At 50.6% G+C, this 16,762-nt stretch overlaps 1 protein-coding gene across 4 annotated transcripts in view; it reads left to right on the top strand.

Annotated features, from left to right (window-relative positions):
* The window catches only part of Kazn (kazrin, periplakin interacting protein), a 383,138-nt gene extending 380,608 nt beyond the window's left edge, over positions 1-2,530 (top strand). For all 4 annotated transcript variants that reach the window (XM_036177421.1, XM_036177420.1, XM_036177423.1 and 1 more), the window contains one exon: positions 1,089-2,530. In XM_036177421.1, coding sequence (XP_036033314.1) covers positions 1,089-1,253 — 165 coding nt within the window. In that variant the 3' untranslated portion in view covers positions 1,254-2,530. The remainder of the gene's footprint in view (positions 1-1,088) is intronic.
* The last annotated feature ends 14,232 nt before the right edge of the window (positions 2,531-16,762 follow it).

The following is a 16,762-nucleotide window of genomic DNA, read 5'->3' as shown; positions in this document are numbered from 1 at the left end:
GTGCTGCCTAAAGCAGACTCACAGTGGGGAAATCAGGAAGCCTCGACTGAAAAGTCCTCATAGGAGAATGACTTTCAAGTGGGGGTGCTGGTCTAGAAAGACAGACAGGCAGTGGGGGTGCTGGTCTAGAAAGACAGACAGGCAGTGGGGGTGCTGGTCTAGAAAGACAGACAGGCAGTGGGGGTGCTGGTCTAGAAAGACAGACAGGCAGTGGGGGTGCTGGTCTAGAAAGACAGACAGGCAGTGGGGGTGCTGGTCTAGAAAGACAGGCAGTGGGGGTGCTGGTCTAGAAAGACAGGCAGTGGGGGTGCTGGTCTAGAAAGACAGACAGGCAGTGGGGGTGCTGGTCTAGAAAGACAGGCAGTGGGGGTGCTGGTCTAGAAAGACAGGCAGGCAGTGGGACACATAACTGTAAAGTGTTGGGGGCCAAAACAACTCGGAACTAGAGACTCCATCAAGAGACCACTGTGTTGGGGGACAGTTCCCACAGGTCACCTGCTCTGAGTCCCCCACCCCCCAACCCCCGGTGTCTTACAGATTTCTGCTCCTCCCAACAGTCCATCCAGGGCTCTATCACTTTTCTGGTCTTGTAGCTGAGAAAAATCAAGGCTCAAAGATGGGCAGTGACTCAGCTCTGGTTCCACAGCCAGAGATACAGAACAGGGGCTCTAATGCCCATCTGCAAGCCCCAAGCTTGTACTTGTGGCCGTACCAGGTGGTGCTAGAATATTCTTTCTGGACTGAACATGGAGTACTACCTCATACCCATGCTCATACACACTCACAGGCACTGTCCCATCTGTCTGCTCTCAACAGGAAGGAGCAGGGAGACTGTCAGATCATTAGTCCGAAGTCATCCTTGGTAACTACTTGAATCTCTCTGGCTGGAAATTCAAACGCTGATTCCTCATGGAAATTCCCCAAATCTCTCCCAAGTGTCTGGGCAGCAGGGGTGGTACTAATAATGGAGGAGCCCAGAGAGGTCCAGGGAGATGTTGAAGGTCACACAGTAATTAGATGGAGATGCCATGCCACCCAGATCTCATCTCTCTCTTTCTCTGTCCTTTGGTGTGTGTCTCTCTCCTCAGCTGCCCCTGGGGAAGATAGGAAGGGGCTTCAGCAGCAAAGAACCTGATTTTCACGATGACTATGGCTCTCTCGAGAATGAGGACTGTGGGGATGATGATCTCCAAGGCAGGCCTGAACAGTGTCGCTTGGAGGGATACAACAGCCTGGAGGTCACCAACGTGTAAGAAAGCCGTGTGACTCAGCTCTGGAAGAACAAAGGGAAGAATATCCCAAAGGCTCAGTGCTGCTCATCCCCAACTGTACAGAGAGACCTGGGGCTGAGGGCAGATGTAGGGCCAGGACAGGATTCCCAGAAACAGCCACCATTTCCAATGGGCACCAAGGACAGAGAATGCCCACCTAGGTGTCTTGTATCTCTGAAGACAGGCCCTGAGGACACATCACCCAGCCATGACCCAGCAGGTGGCCCCAGCACTGTGGTTCAAGGAACTGGCCTAGTACTCCTGGCACTTTACACTGAACTTCCAAGAAGGGGAGGAGGAGTGTCAGTCTCTAGGCCTGGAACACCCTGCTGAGAGGAGCAGGGAACCCTCCAAGCCAGCCTTGGCAGAGCCAAGGGTATTGAGAACCAGTTACAAAACCAGCCGTCAGTGGCCAGGTGGTGAATGCCACCCTTCAGCCCACTGGGCAGAGGATGTAAACTCTGACCTGGATGTAAACTCACTCTGGAAGGATGCAAAATAGCATGGGCGTTCCTTCCACTTTAAGAACACTACATGATGAGGTGGACATGTTGGGAGGAGAGGAGATTTCTGCAGGGCAGAGGGGGCTGGCGGCAGCAGCCCCAAAGGATTCGGACATCCTGTCACCAGAATGAATGTGACTTCAAGAGAGTGTGTGTGTGTGTGTGTGTGTGTGGTGATGCGGATTACTGAGCTCTGTCCCAAACAGCCATTCCAAGCATGGGCACAAAATGGCAGAGTGCCTATCATTAACACAACAAACCTCTGTCGTGATGTCACCTGAGACAGGTGTGGTTGCCCATGACCTAACAGAGGTGCAAATCTCTGGGTCGCTGCATTGTCCAAGTAAGGAGCTCCCCGGCCCTTTCTTGATCGGCCACTATTTTGCAGTGTGGCTTCCTCCCTGTCGCCTCCCCTCTCAGTGCCTCAGTGTCTTACCTTTAATACTTCCGGTTCCTCCCAGGGAAGCTGTGAGAATTAACTAACATTCGCTAACCTTGGTCCCAGGCTTTGACCCTCTCAGGAAACAACCGGAAGGGAGGGGATGGGAGGAGTGAGCCTAGTAACTTTCCACAACATTTGCAGACACTGGACAAGTTGGCTCTGTCAATAGGCAAGGGGGGAGCAGAATGTTTAGTACTGAGAGTTTCCCAAGCCCCCAGCAAGGTCTGGAAGAGCCACCACCACAGCCTGCATCCTGCTGGATCAGCACCCAGGCCCACGCTGACTGAGCAGAGACTTTGCTTACTGACACTAGAGGGGGCTGGGGGAACTGGGGGAGCTGGGGGGACTGGGGGCACTGGTGCACAGCCGTGAGCTGTCATTCTGCACCGAGCCTCTCTGAGGACATTTGCACCAGGAGTCCAAGAAAGGCTCAGATTCCCAAAGCTGACAGTGGGGGCAGCCCGTGAGCCACCAAAGCCAGCCTTCTATAAAGAGCGTCCCCTTGTAGGAGAACCACACACAGCCCATGAACTTGAGAGTCTCTGGTCCCTGTGTTGAAGACATCTTCTCATTAATGACTCCATAGGCACAGTCTTCCTCACAATCCGAATCCAGAGGTCTTGGGACTGGGAAGACCCTTTCTGTCTGCATGTCAGCCTCCGATGAACACACATCAGATGCCAGAATGCGCAGGGTGAACCTCTGGGGTATATATAACCCAACTTTGCTCAGGTCCTGCACCCGGGGTGCTTATAATATGCATTCCCACCCCTGGAATCCCGAAGCTACTGAGCCCATAGCCCAGCAAGGAGAAGGAAGCCCTCTCCTAACTGAGATTAACTGTCTCTCAAACTGTGTCCCTAGAGGGTGACAGAGATTCTGGGCCCAACCTCTCTGGAAGGGTTGCGGCTATGCTGGCTCCTTGGAGGGCAAGGTCTAGGTACACACTCTTCCTAAGGGCAGGGAGTCCTACAGCATCAGAAGGCTCCTTCCCAGTGGACTCTGGGCTTCTGCCTCTGCCAGTCTCCATCCACACCCAGTGGTCACTTCTAGCAGATTCTCTGTCTTAATACAGGAGGTTGTCATGTGACAGCTAAATACAGAAGTGGAGAGAAGGGATTCCTCTTAAGCCTGGCCAGCATGGGGCACTTAGATCAGGAAACCCCCGCCCCCACAAATAACTGAGGTCATGAAGATGGGTGGGGTCTTGGCAGATGTACTTTGGAGTTCACTGCAGGAGCCTGGGGAGAGACAGCTTTGCTGGAACCATGACACCCCCTTCCCAGAAACCCACTTATTCCAATGACTGCTTCACAAGCAGTGGGGAAAGGTGCCTCCTGGGTGGTGGCAACTTTCAGGTCTCACTCTAGGAGAAGCCACCAGTGTGGATGGTGACAATGTCCCTGACCTAGGAAAGGTTTGTAAATGTAAAGCAAATGAGCTGTGAATGGCAGAGTCCCACACCTTCCCCAAGGAATTCTAACACTGTAACAATAAATGCTTGGCCTGAGGCCACCCCTCTTTTCTTGTTGGCTTTCTCCTCTATTGCCCCAGCATCTTCTCAGAGAATGGAGACAAGGAACCCTTGAAACCAATGGGGGTGCTTATTAGAACGACTGGGGGGGTCTCAAAGGGGTTAGGAGTGTAGACGCTCACTACAGATGGGTCGGTCTGAGAGTCAACAGTTTCCAGGCAATGCCTTGGGTCCAGGAATCACACACAGGTGCCAAGGTCACGACAGACAGAGGGACCTTCCTAGCCAAGACCTTGTCACCATAGATGGGGCTAGACTGTGAGTACTACCCAGGACTGAGTGGCCCTGACAGAAACCACCAGCCCAGCCCAGCTCATCCTGTCTGTGTCTCCCAGACAAGAGGCTTGACACTAAGGTCAGGTGGTGTGTGCCCTCTGAAGTAGGTACTTAGGGGCAGGAGATGAAGAACTAGAAGATACAGGAGGTAGCCTGGTCACAAACTTTACCTGCTACTACCAGGCTCTGCTCCAGAGGACCTGGTGACCCTAGGCAAGTGTCCCAAATGTCCTGTTTGTCTTCTGCTAATGTTTTGTTTTGTTTGCTTTTGGGGTTAGGTCTTGGTCTAGCCCAGGCTAGCCTCTAAATTGACAACAATCCTATCTCAGCTACCTCAGTGCTGGGGCTACAGATGTGTGCTACCATACCTGGCATGTTTTTGCTCCATTTTAATGAGATACCTTTGCTGCCAGTGTGGTGTGAGGTTGGCGCTTGGGACCTTTTACTGAATCAGACCATTTATGTACTCTCTGTCGGGCACTCGTGGACTAATAGGCTGTCTTTGCCTTCTAAGCCTGTCATTTACAGAGCGATTGTCTTCTGGGTAGGAGGGAGGTGGGTCCAGCTTCCGATTTGCCAATAAGGAATTCTCTTCTGCTCTGGGAAATTGGACTGGAAAGATTTATGTGGCCAGGTAGTCCCAGGCAGGGGCTGTGTGGCCCTGTGGGTAGAGCTCAGACCTGGAAAAAGAGTTCACATTGAGGTCTGAGCTCCCTTCATTAGGGATGGTCCCAATTGGATGTATATATATAAATTACCTATGCCTCAATGTTCCCAGCTGAGAAGAGCAGTCCCTACCAGATGAGATTACTATGAGGATGAAATAGACAGACCTACATATAGCTGGAACTTGGGTTGAAATAATTGCCCTTCCCCACAGAGACAAAACAATGAAGAAATTTGGGGTGTGGAGGGACACTAGAGAGTCAAGGTGGTGGAGTATTTTCTGGCCCAAGACATCAGTACAGCACTACTATCGGACTGGCATTGAGGGTCGCCCTGAGTCTTTGGGTAGGAGTCTCCACATCCTCAGTTCTGTCCTGGGACCTCTGTGAACTGCCAGGACTGAGGCTCCTCTCCCCTGGGGCCTGGCTGTGGGAACCTGGAGGGGAAGGGATCTTCAGTCAAGAGAAAAGCCCCTCCTATCACATCAGAACATCTCAGGGCTTCATGGAACAGCCAGTCCCCACATCTGCAGGCTACCACTGGAGAATTCAACCAACCACGGCAGAAATACTGAGAAGAACAATTGCATTTGTAACGAACATGTAGACCATTGCCTTGTCCTCACTCCCTAAACAGTGTGATATTAAGTTCTATCTGAGGCTAGGGGTGTAGACAGGTGTAAGTCATCTACGGATGAGTTAAAGCCCTGGGAGGGTGGCGGCAGGCAACTGTGAATTACTGTTTCTGTTAAGGCCTCATTCTCGAAGCTGAGTAACCACAGTGGGTCCCAGGCACCCACCTCCATCCCTGGAAACCGAGGAAGGATCGGTCCCTAGTTTCACTCATCTTGAGAGCTGGGGAAAAACAGCAAACACTGGCCCCACACCTGGTGGATTAGAAACCCTAGCCTGTCTAAGTCAGTGTGACCACCTCAAAACTTCCATAGAACTATCAGGAGACAAGCTACACCCACAGCCCAGAGCTGGCTCCTTCTGAGGCCTCTCTCCCGGTAGTTGGCCACCTCCTCCCTGTGTTCTTCACGGCTATTCCTTTCTATTCACATGTATGATAACACCATCTGTTTATAGACACACAGGTCACATTGCACTAGACACTCCCCACCAACATCCTCATTTTCACATAATCTCCAATACTGTTACAGTCTTGGGTGCTTGGGGTTAAGATACCAACATGCAGATTAGGAGGGATATGGTCCATCCCACAACAGTTCCCCACAACTCAAGTTGGATTTCAGTCACTTGACTGAAGTACCTCAGATCAATCTCCCATCATCTTCTGAGTTTAAACGCAAAGAAAAAGGGATCCCCACCCCTTCCTTCAACTCCTACCAAGCAACTAATTATCTCTACACACCCATGCACACACAAGCACACCCTCAATCTCCCCACTCCACAGCAAGATCTGCATCTACGTTGTGGGTGACATGGGAGAGGGAGAAGCCAGACAACTCTGGATCCTCTTTCATAGAAACATGGACCAAAGTTTGCTATTCAAGATACCAAAGGCAGTAGTCAGATGTTCAGCGGTGGCCACCCTACATCTCCTCACTGCCCCCTCCGAGGGACCTCCAGGATTTCCGTTTCCATAAAGAATTCAGAAGCAGGGACTAGGATCTCCATATGAAAATTGAAATATGTATCTGCAGGCCTCAGTTTCTGCTGCAATAGGAACGGGGTGGGTAACTCTAGGGCACAGCCAAGAGCTTGGCTTGCACCTGCCCTGGGATCATGACAGCTTTCAATCCCAATGGGCGCCACTAGATGGCGGGACACATCACTTGCCAGTCCTGACACGTTGAGTTCAGCTCAGGAGGTGCAGCACACCCCCAGGACCCCCCAGAACTCCAGTCCAGCAAAATTCACCAAGGCTGGGCCCCCTGAAGTTCTTGCCTCTTTCAGAAGACCCAGTGGATGGGCTCTTGGTGGAGAAATGTCTTTTGTTTCCCGACAGAAGGCAAGACACTCATCTTTAGTAGGGCAGGCAAAATGTAGACTCTGGCTTCAGGGTGAATCAAGAACCAGGACCCCAGCTCGCATCCCATTCTAGCTGAAGGTCCCATGGTGAGGAGCTGTGGGGGGAAGAGTCATCAAGGGAGGCCAGTGAGATGGCTCAGCAGGTAAAGACACTTGCCTCCAAAGCTGTGACTTGAGTTCAGTGTCCAGAACACATCTGGCAAAAGGAGTAGACACCCTCTTCCCCCTAAATGAATAAATGTTTTTAAGCAAGTCAGAGGACCCAGAAGAGAACAGTGGGGATGCAGCCACCAGCCTCAGGGGATTTTCACAGAATTGGGCAGCACTTCCCATGTCCCCTGCAGTCACAGGGTCACTAACTCAGCATATCTGGCCACTGCTTTCCCTTCTCAACAGTCGGGTCCTGGGAAGCCAGGACACACTGGCCACAGCTGCTTTTATCTTGGGTTACTTCCAACCACTTCCTGAGTGCCAGGGCCTCTCGTTGCCCCCTTCTCCATCCTCTGCCCCCAAGCAGATGGGAAGTCCAGATCTGGCAGCCTTCTGGGTGAATCCCACAGAGCCCCACTGTGGTTCTCCAGTGTCCTAGCAAAAAGACAGCTGGATTTAATGTCCAGGACTCTGACCTTGGCCTTTAAGTCACAGGTGTGCTGAGACTGGCTACCTGCACTGTTAAGCAGGGGCCCACCTCACCCCCCTCCTCTATCCAGGGCATCTATAGTCATGTTGGGAGCTTGTCTCTGAGGTCCACAATAAGAACTTGTGTTTATAAAGCAACCTACCATGAGCCAGCATTCCTGGCTGAACTTCACAGACATCAGTTCAACTGACTGCCACCAACTCCATCTTACAGAGAAGGATGCCAAGGCCCCAAAGGGCTGAACAATTTATCTGAGGATCTGGACCCAGTCAGTACCCCACAAAGCTAGGGCTTAACTCCCTGATGCTGGGCTTGTGGGGCCATGCACCCCTGTAAGAAGCTAGCAATTACTTCCTGCGCCTACAACTCTAAACACCTGTGCAAAAAACCCAGGATCAGTGTGTAAAGGCATTTCTAGGAGAAAGAAATCATTAATCCTCTAGCAAGAAAATATTGATCCTGGGCTGGCTGGGGATGAACCCCAGATATTTGAGAGGGAGGATTATAAACTCAAGGGCAGGTAGGTGGCTTGATAAGCAGTGGGGGCATGGGGGTACAGGTACACCCGGTAGAGTGCTTGTCTAGTAGGCATGGAGTCTTGGCTTCTACCCTCTGCAAAGCACAAGGCAGGTGTATTGTTGCACCTGTAATTTTAGCACTAGGGGAGCAGAAGCAGAAGTATCAGGAGTTCAAAGTCATCCTCAGCTACATGAGACCCTGCCTCTAAATAAAAAAAATAGATACATCAAAAGAGGATCGGGGATGAAGTTCCATGGTTCTGGTCAAGTTCCAGAGCTTGCCTGGCATAATGGAGGCCATGGGCTCAATCTCTAAAAGCAAAAAGAAAGAAAAAAATTTTTAAATTTCAATTAGCAAAATTAACTTTAAGTTACAAAAAGAAAAACCCCAAACTTTCCCCTTTCTGACCAAGTAGAGAGCAAGTAGCTCAGTGATGCTGTCCCACCCCACCCCACCCCTGAGGGAACCTACAGGCTGGCTGTCTCTGTATCAAGCTGTGTCAACTCTCAGTCCTCTTAGTGAGCTGGTGGCCGCTGTCCCCACCGTGCAGCCTTGAGCAAAGCTGGCAGTGGCAGAGGACTGGGAGGACATGCTTAGCAGGGGCTCCTGCCCACCCAGGGGGTGGGGGGAGAGGCCTTCCTGGCCAGGTGTTAAAAATGACAGAAGCCAGGGGGTCTGTAACTGCCAAACCTGGGGCGCTAGCAGGGTGGGGTGACAGGGAGGTCACCCAAACAAACCCCAGGGCAGAGTTGGAGGTTCTGAGTGATAAATGGATTTTCTGAAAAATGACTTCACCCAGCTCGCTAGGCCAGCTGCTGACTTAGACCTGTCAGCAGCCAGCGAGCGCGCCCGAAGTAACTCGATTTGCTAGCTCAGTGACTCAGCCTCGGGTTTCATCCCTCCCTTCTGGCTCTTGCTTTCCTCCAGAGAGCAGGTCTGCACTGGCTGGCTGGCCACCTAGGATGGTGTTCCAGGGGCACACCCACTCTGAACACAATCCACTGAGGCCTCACCAGCCAATCAGCCACCTTCAGAGGCAGGCTTTAAGAAAAAGCTGGACCAACAGGCTTTGGGTCTCTTCCGGGAGAGGACACCACAGGAATTATGTCTGGGAATCAAAGCTACACCTTTGATTGTGTGGGGATGGAGCGGTGGGGAGTTGGGCAGGGAGGTAGATGTTAAGTGCTTAAGGGGCTGAGCTCTGGGTTCAAGTCCCATTCATTCAAGGACATTCTCAGCTATGGAGGGAGTTTGAGACCAGCCTGGAATACTTGCAACTGTGTCTCAAAAAAACAAAATAAGAGACTGGAGACATGGCTCTATGGTTAAACTGTTTGCAGCTCCCCCAAACCCATGTGACAAGCCTGACCTACCACTCTTTGGCATGCCTGTAGCCTCAGTGCTGGGGAGAGGCTTGGAGGCCAGCAGTCTAGTCAATCAATGACCTCCAAGACCCAATGAGCATCTCTGTCCACTGAGCTATACATCTCCAGCCCAACACAGTTGATCTTCGTGGTCAAAACACTTCTGAACCTCTAGCTGTCACATGTATGCACACACAAGCACACATATACTGTAAATATGTATACACACACACACACACACACACACACACACACACAAAATAAAGAGTAAGTCAATCTGGGTGTCATGTAGGGAAGGGTGGGGAATATGGTGAACTCTGAGGTAGCTTGAGAGTGTGACAACCACAAGGCTATAATTTCAGGGCAATGGGGGGGGCATTTCTGTGTTACAGGGACAAAGGAATTAGCATGTATATATCATCAGTAGTTCAGCAAGTGCACACTGTTTGTGGCTTGCTTGTTCTGAGGAGACCGTCCAGCCTAGATGGCGCCCGGAGGACATCAGGGCTGATCCTGGCAGACACTGACCAGACCCAGGCTTCCAAAGAGTGTCAGAGCCCGGACGCCCAGAGACAATTACAAGGTAGATGTGCAGGAATGATAAGGAGAGTGGCATGGATGAAACAAGTCCCAGGAATAAGACTGACCACCTGACCAGAGGGACAGACAGTTCCAGACTGACCAATGACCTTTGTGTCTTTCCTTTAAAAACTCACTGTCTGGAAATTAAAAATAAGGCTGTGTCTTCTCAGTGTGTTAATCTCTTGCTCATTCAGATAGCCAGCTCCCCAAGTATGGTAAACCCTAAAGATTCAATACCTAGGGCCAGTGAGATTGGTCAGTGGGTAAAGTACTTGCCTCTTACATAATCCCTGCTACCGGGAAGGCTAAGGGAGGAATACCGTAAGTCCAAGGCCAGCCTGAGCTCTGCTTTATTTTTGACGTGCTGTGAATAAATACCTGACAAAGAAAGTGAAAGAAGAGAGGAAGGAGGGGTTTCTTTTCTCTTACAGTTTGATGTACAACCTCTCATGGCAAGGGAGGCCTGGTGGCAGCCATGTGAGACAGCTGGTCATGTTGCATCCACAGCTGGTACCTTAGCTACTTTTCTATTGCTCTGATGAGACACCATGACCAAGGGAACTTACTACAAGAAAAAAATGTATTTGGGGCTTATAGTTTCAAGGGATGTATCCATGACCATCATGGTGGGGAGCATGGCAGCAGGCAGGCAGGCAGGCATGGCACTGGAGCAGTAGCTGAGAGCTCACATCTGGAGATGCAACATTGAGGCAGAGAGAGAAATAACTAAGGGTGGTGTGGGCCTCTGAAACCTCAAAGTCCACCCCCATGACACACCTTCTCTTACAAGGCCACACCTCCTAATCCTTCCCAAACAGTTCCACCAACTGGGGACCAAGCATTCAAACACATGAGCCTATGGGGACCATTTTCATTCAAACCACCGCAGCTAGGAAGCAGAGAGAAGTCGGAATGCTGATGCTCAGTTTGCTCCCTCCCTTCCTTTCTTCTTTCCTTTCTTCCTTTTTTTAAGACAGGATTTGGTGCTTCTCAGGCTGACCTTGAACTCACTAGGTAGCTGAGGGTGATACTGAACTTCTGATCCTCTTGCCCCCACCTACCAAGTGCTGGGATTACAGTCATGTCCTACCACAGCAACACACACACACACACACACACACACACACACACACACACCAATAAATAAGTTAATTAATTAATGTAAAAAATCAAGCAGAAAAGAATTCATTAAAAAACTCCCAGCTCTCTTCCTCTACCAATGATCAAAGAAGCAAATATTTCATGTGATACCAATAATTTTAAATTTTCAAATTAAAAAGAAGCGTTTGCAGGCTTGCCCTGTACATGCATAGAAGTCTTGGGCCAACAGGACACTGTCAATGGACCACCTGGAGTCCCACTCAGACCCTAACACAGAGCAGCCCCGTGCACCTAGTCAAGTCACTTGGTCCTGCTGTGTCTGTTTCTAATGTGTAAGTCGGACTCAGCTGGTGACTTCCTTCCTTGTGTGGCTAAGGAGGATAAATGGGTCCTGCACTCAGTGTATGGAGGGACATAAATACACTGCATGCTTTGTGGGTGTTGGCTGCTAAGGTGAACAGTTCGTGTGTTTGTATGTGTGAACATCTGCACATGTGTTCGGGTGTACGCACACATATGGAGGCCGGGGTCAACCTTTAGTGTTATTCTTCAGGAGTCATCCACTGTATTTTTTTAAGGCAGCCTCTCACTAGGGCCTGAGGCTCACAGATTAGGCTAGACTGACTGGCCAGCAAGCCCCAGGCATCCTCTGTCTCCACATCCACAGCCTTGTGCTTATAAGCAGCCACCACCACAATGACCCATTTTTTTACAGGGTTGTGTGTGATAGTGCAGCAAGCAACCTTTCAGCCCCAGAGTGGATGTTAATTGCTGATTCTCTGCCTAAGGGTTGAGTTTATTTCTTCCATGTCTAGGTCACAAGGGATTTTCATGCCGTCCCTAGTGATTTCAAAGCACTTACCAACTGGCAGCAGAACCGGCACGGCTTCTGGGCCTGACCTCCAGTGCTGCCTTTACACTATGCAGGCCCCTCCCCACTGCAGGTCCCTCCCCGCTGCAGGGCCCTCCCACTGCAGGCCCCTCCCGCTGCAGGCCCCTCCCCGCTGCAGGCCCCTCCTCACTGCAGGTCCCTCCCCGCTGCAGGTCCCTCCCCGCTGCAGGCCCCTCCCGCTGCAGGCCCCTCCCCGCTGCAGGCCCCTCCCCGCTGCAGGCCCCTCCCCGCTGCAGGCCCCTCCTCGCTGCAGGTCCCTCCCCGCTGCAGGCCCCTCCCCGCTGCAGGCCCCTCCCCGCTGCAGGCCCCGCCCCGCTGCAGGCCCCTCCCGCTGCAGGCCCCTCCCCCTGTAGGCCCCTCCCCCTGCAGGCCCCTCCCCGCTGCAGGCCCCGCCCCGCTGCAGGCCCCGCCCCGCTGCAGGCCCCGCCCCGCTGCAGGCCCCGCCCCGCTGCAGGCCCCGCCCCGCTGCAGGCCCCGCCCCGCTGCAGGCCCCGCCCCGCTGCAGGCCCCGCCCCGCTGCTGGTCCAGGCTTCAATGTGATTCTTTTCAGGTCCTTTTGGTTCAAGAAGTGGAACGCCTTCTGTCTAGTGTGCTTCTCTCCTGCTGTAGTAAAACACTGACCAAACCAATTAGGAGAGGAAAGGGTTTGTTTCAGCTCACAGCTTACAGTCCACCATCAAGGGAAGCCAGGGCGGAAGCTCAAGGCAGGCAGCAACTGAAGCAGAGGCCGTGGAACGCTGCTTACTGGCTTGCGCCCCATGCCTTGCTCACCCTTTCTTCTTTTCTTTTCTTTTTTTTTTTTTTTTGGGGGGGGGGGTTTCGAGACAGGGTTTCTCTGTAGCTTTAGAGCCTGTCCTGGACTAGCTCTGTAGACCAGGCTGGCCTGGAACTCACAGAGATCCACCTGCCTCTGCCTCCCGAGTGCTGGGATTACAGGCGTGTGCCATCACCAGGTGGCTCACCCTTCTTTCTTATAGCACACAGAACCACCTGCCCAGAGATAGCAGCTCTAGAGTGGTGCTAGGCTCTCCCACATCAATCATTAATCAATATAATGTCCCATTGTGGTGGTATTGTGTTCCCCAAAATACTGTGCACCCTAATAAATTTATCTAGGGTCAGAGAACAGAATAGCCACTAGATACAGAGGCTAGAAAATGGTGGCACTTACGCCTTTAATCCTAGCATTCAAGAGGTAGAAATCCGTCTGGATCTCTGTGAGTTCAACGCCACATTGGAAACAGCCAGGCTTGGTGACACACGCCTTTAATCCCAGGAATTGAGCCTTTAATCCCAGGAAGCAATGGCAGAAAGCAGAAAGGTATATAAGGCATGAGGACCAGAAACTAGAAGCTTTTAGCTGGTTAAATCTTTAGGCTTTTGAGCAACAGTTCAGCTGTGATCCATTTGGATGAGGACTCAGAAGCTTCCAGTCTGAGGAAACAGGATCAGCTGAGGGACTGGCAAGGTGAGATAGCTGTGGCTTGTTCTGCTTCTCTATTCTTCCAGCATTCACCTTAATAACTGGCCTCAGGTTTGATTTTATTAATAAGAACTTTTAAGATTTGTGCTACACCCCATAGACATGCCCACAGGCCAATTTGATGGAGGCAATCCCTAAATTGAGGTTCTCTCTTTCCAGATGACTCTAGCTAGTGTCAAGTTGGAAAAAAAGTAACTAGAATATCCTCAGACTAACTTAAACTTTAAGCCAGAGAAAAGTCAGGAAAAATCGAGAATCCTGTAATGCCCTGGGTGCTGGCAGGCCACAGCCAGCATGTGGCTTCGCAATCTCACTTCTTCTGCACTAGAGAGCAAGCATAGGTGTGGCAGTAGTAGCCTAACACTGGCAGCCACTGCTGTGGCCACCTTCCTGCTGCAGGCCTCCGTGTCTAGGTGAGGCTTCCTTGTGACCCCCAGTGCCCAAGAGTCACAGCCACCATTAGGGCCCTGCCAATAAAGCATTCCAAGGAACTTGACAGGAACATCCAAGAACTGTATTACTAGTGAAGAGACACCAGAAGAGAAGATGGCCCCGTTTGTGACCTAAGGTGATGACTCTCAAGGCTGAGCATCACACCCTGCTGAGAAGTGAGAAGTCTAGCTTGTCCTTGCTGGGGAAGCTGGACTTGATGCTGAGGGCAGTCAGAATGGGTTAAAACCCACACCACACATCCTCAACTTAGCAGTGCAGACCATTGATTTAAAGGACAAATGAGGTATGGAGGGGCATTTCTGCATGCTCAGGTACACACATCTGGGAGTAAGAGATGGAGCCACTGGTTCTGTAAATCACAGGTCTCAAAAAAACGGTAGCCTGGCAGGCATGATAGTACACGCCTAGGATCCCAGCATTCAGAGGCAAAAATGGGAGGCACTCCACACATTCCAGGCCAGCCAGGGTTACATAGTAAGACCTTGTCTCAGAAAGACAGAACAGGACAAGAGATGTACCAAATGTTGAGATGTCTTCCTAGGCTCTGGTCCCAGCTGTCTGGTTTGTCCCCACTGGACAGTGACACTGGGAGAGTAGGCAGAGAAGGTATTTTTGAAATAATTTTTTTTTTCAGGAAATAAGGCAAAAACTGTTTCCTTTAAACAAATGGTTCCACTCCCTGATTTTGCATGGCACCATGTGAACACAGTGTGTCTGCTACCAGGAGCTGACTCAACCTTCAGAGAGGTTGGACAACTATGTCACTCCTGAAGCCCACACGAAAGTCACGTCACTTCCTGGTGAACAGTAGGGATGGTCCAGCCTGAGGCCAGGTTGCTCACATACGTGACTTACTGCTGACCATGGGCGGGGCAGCAGCAAAGAAGTTTGGGCTCAGCTCTTCCTGGGTATAGAAATGAGTCCCTAGTAAGAGTAATTGGGAATCTACACTCAGAAGGCTGAGGCAGGAGGATGATGAGTTTGAGGGAAGTCTGAGTACACAATGATTTCTGTTTAAAAAAAAAAAAAAAAAAAAAAAAGTAAATAGGGAAAACAGGAACCTGGGAGGGAAACCAGAGACAGATGGCAGAAGCCACAACCAGCAATAGAAGGCACAGGGCCAACCGCCGACTCCTGACCAACTTCTAAATATTATAAACACAGTAAAAAATTTTAGTTGCGTTTTTTATTTATGTGTGCTCATACATGCACATGTGGAGGTCAGAAGACAACTTTTGGGGGTCTGTCTCCTCTTGTGCCATACGGGTCTCTAGGATAAATTCGGTCAATGTGTTTTACCCACTGAACCATCCTGCTGGCCCATGAACACATAAAACAATTATTACTTTTATGTGTGTATGATGAGGGGCACACCTATGCCACAGTGCTCGTGGCGGTCAGAGAAAACAATGCTATGGACTCAGATCTGTGTTTTCACCTTCACTTGGGTCTGGGAATTGAACTCAGGTTGTCAGCTTGCCCAGCAGGTGCTTTTTACCCACTGGGCCATCTTGTTGGCCTATGAGCACATTTTTCTTTTCTCAAAGAGATATTTTTCTTTCCACTTACACATGATCAGAAAAGGATCTAGTCACTAACTCTTAAAATTTGTTTATGTATGGCTCTTCCCCCCCCCCCCATCCCCCTACCCCACCCCCACCTCCCGCACCAGACAGGGTTTCTCTGTATCATCTCTGGCTGTCTTAGAACTCATTCACTTTATAGACTAGACTGGCCTCAAACTCACAGAGATCTGCCTGCCTGTCTCCTGAGCGCTGGGATTAAAGGTGTGCACCACCTACTTGGCTGATGTATGGTTCTTTAAAAAAAATAATAAAGGGTTTTTGTTGTTGTTTGGCTGGTTGGCTGGTTGGTTGGTTGGTGTGTGTTTGTGTGTGTGTGTGTGTGTGTGTGTGTGTGTGTGTGTGTGTGTGTGTGTTGAGACAGAATCTCACAAAGAGCTATCCTCAAATTAGTTATATAAAAATAGTGACCTTGAACCTCTGATCCTCCCGAGGCCTCTGCTCCCAAATGCCAGGACTTCAGGCCTGTACCACCAAGCCCAGCTAGACTTTCGTTTTTAAGTATTGTTGTCCACTCAGCCAGAGTTCAGGAAAGGCCCTATTAGACAGGTCTACTCTGAAGAGCCCTGTGTTCAGGATCCAGCAGGTCAGCATCCCCAACAGCTGCTCAGACGACACAGGGACTCACACAGAGCTCCGTCACATTCTGCTGCATCTGATCCTCATATTGATCCTGCACGGGGAGTATTTTTAGCATCACTATTTTTAATTTGTTTTTGTGCTTTATATGCTGAGGATAGGACCCAGGGCCATACACAGGCTGTGCATTCATCATCGCCATCATCACCAAAGACAGGGTACCAATTGGCCCAGGCTGGCCCAAGGATGACCTTGCAGTTTTGAACTCCCTGCCTCTGCCTCCTCAGAGCTGGGATTGCAGGATGTGCCACCCCACTGAGGTTTAGGCCTTGCTGGGGAACACAGGTAGAGCAAATACTCTACCCACTGAGCTACATCTTCAGCCCCTATTCCAAGAATTACTTAATTAAGCTAATTAGTTTATTGTTTTGGAGAAAGTCTCATTAAGTTAGTCAACTAGGGTTGGAGATGCAGCTTGATGGTAAAATAGTCAGCCCATATGCATGAGGCCCACATTTCAATCCTCACTGGTAACAAAAGAAGGTTGCCCAAGGTGGCCTCAAATGTGCAATCCTCCTGCCTCAGCATCTCAGGATCTGAGGTCATAGGCATATGTCCCCCATGTGTCCAGCCAGCATCACTCTTTTTACATCTAAAGAAAGAAACTGAGGCCCAGAGAGGAGAAGACACTTTCCCAAGGTCACACAGTTCACAAATGGCAGAGAAGCCAAAAAAATAAAGACAGCTCTGATGAAATCTTACCCTCTTTCTAAATCTGGGATTCAGGATATATCCTGGTGCCTCTTGAGAGAAGAGCTTTACAATGGACTGTCAGCAGAAGGGCTGGTGAAATCAGCATTGGCTTATACAGCTGAGAGTG

Source organism: Onychomys torridus, chromosome 2 (assembly GCF_903995425.1).
Source record: "Onychomys torridus chromosome 2, mOncTor1.1, whole genome shotgun sequence".
Lineage (NCBI taxonomy): Eukaryota > Metazoa > Chordata > Mammalia > Rodentia > Cricetidae > Onychomys > Onychomys torridus.
This window is presented reverse-complemented; position numbering and strand designations above follow the sequence as displayed.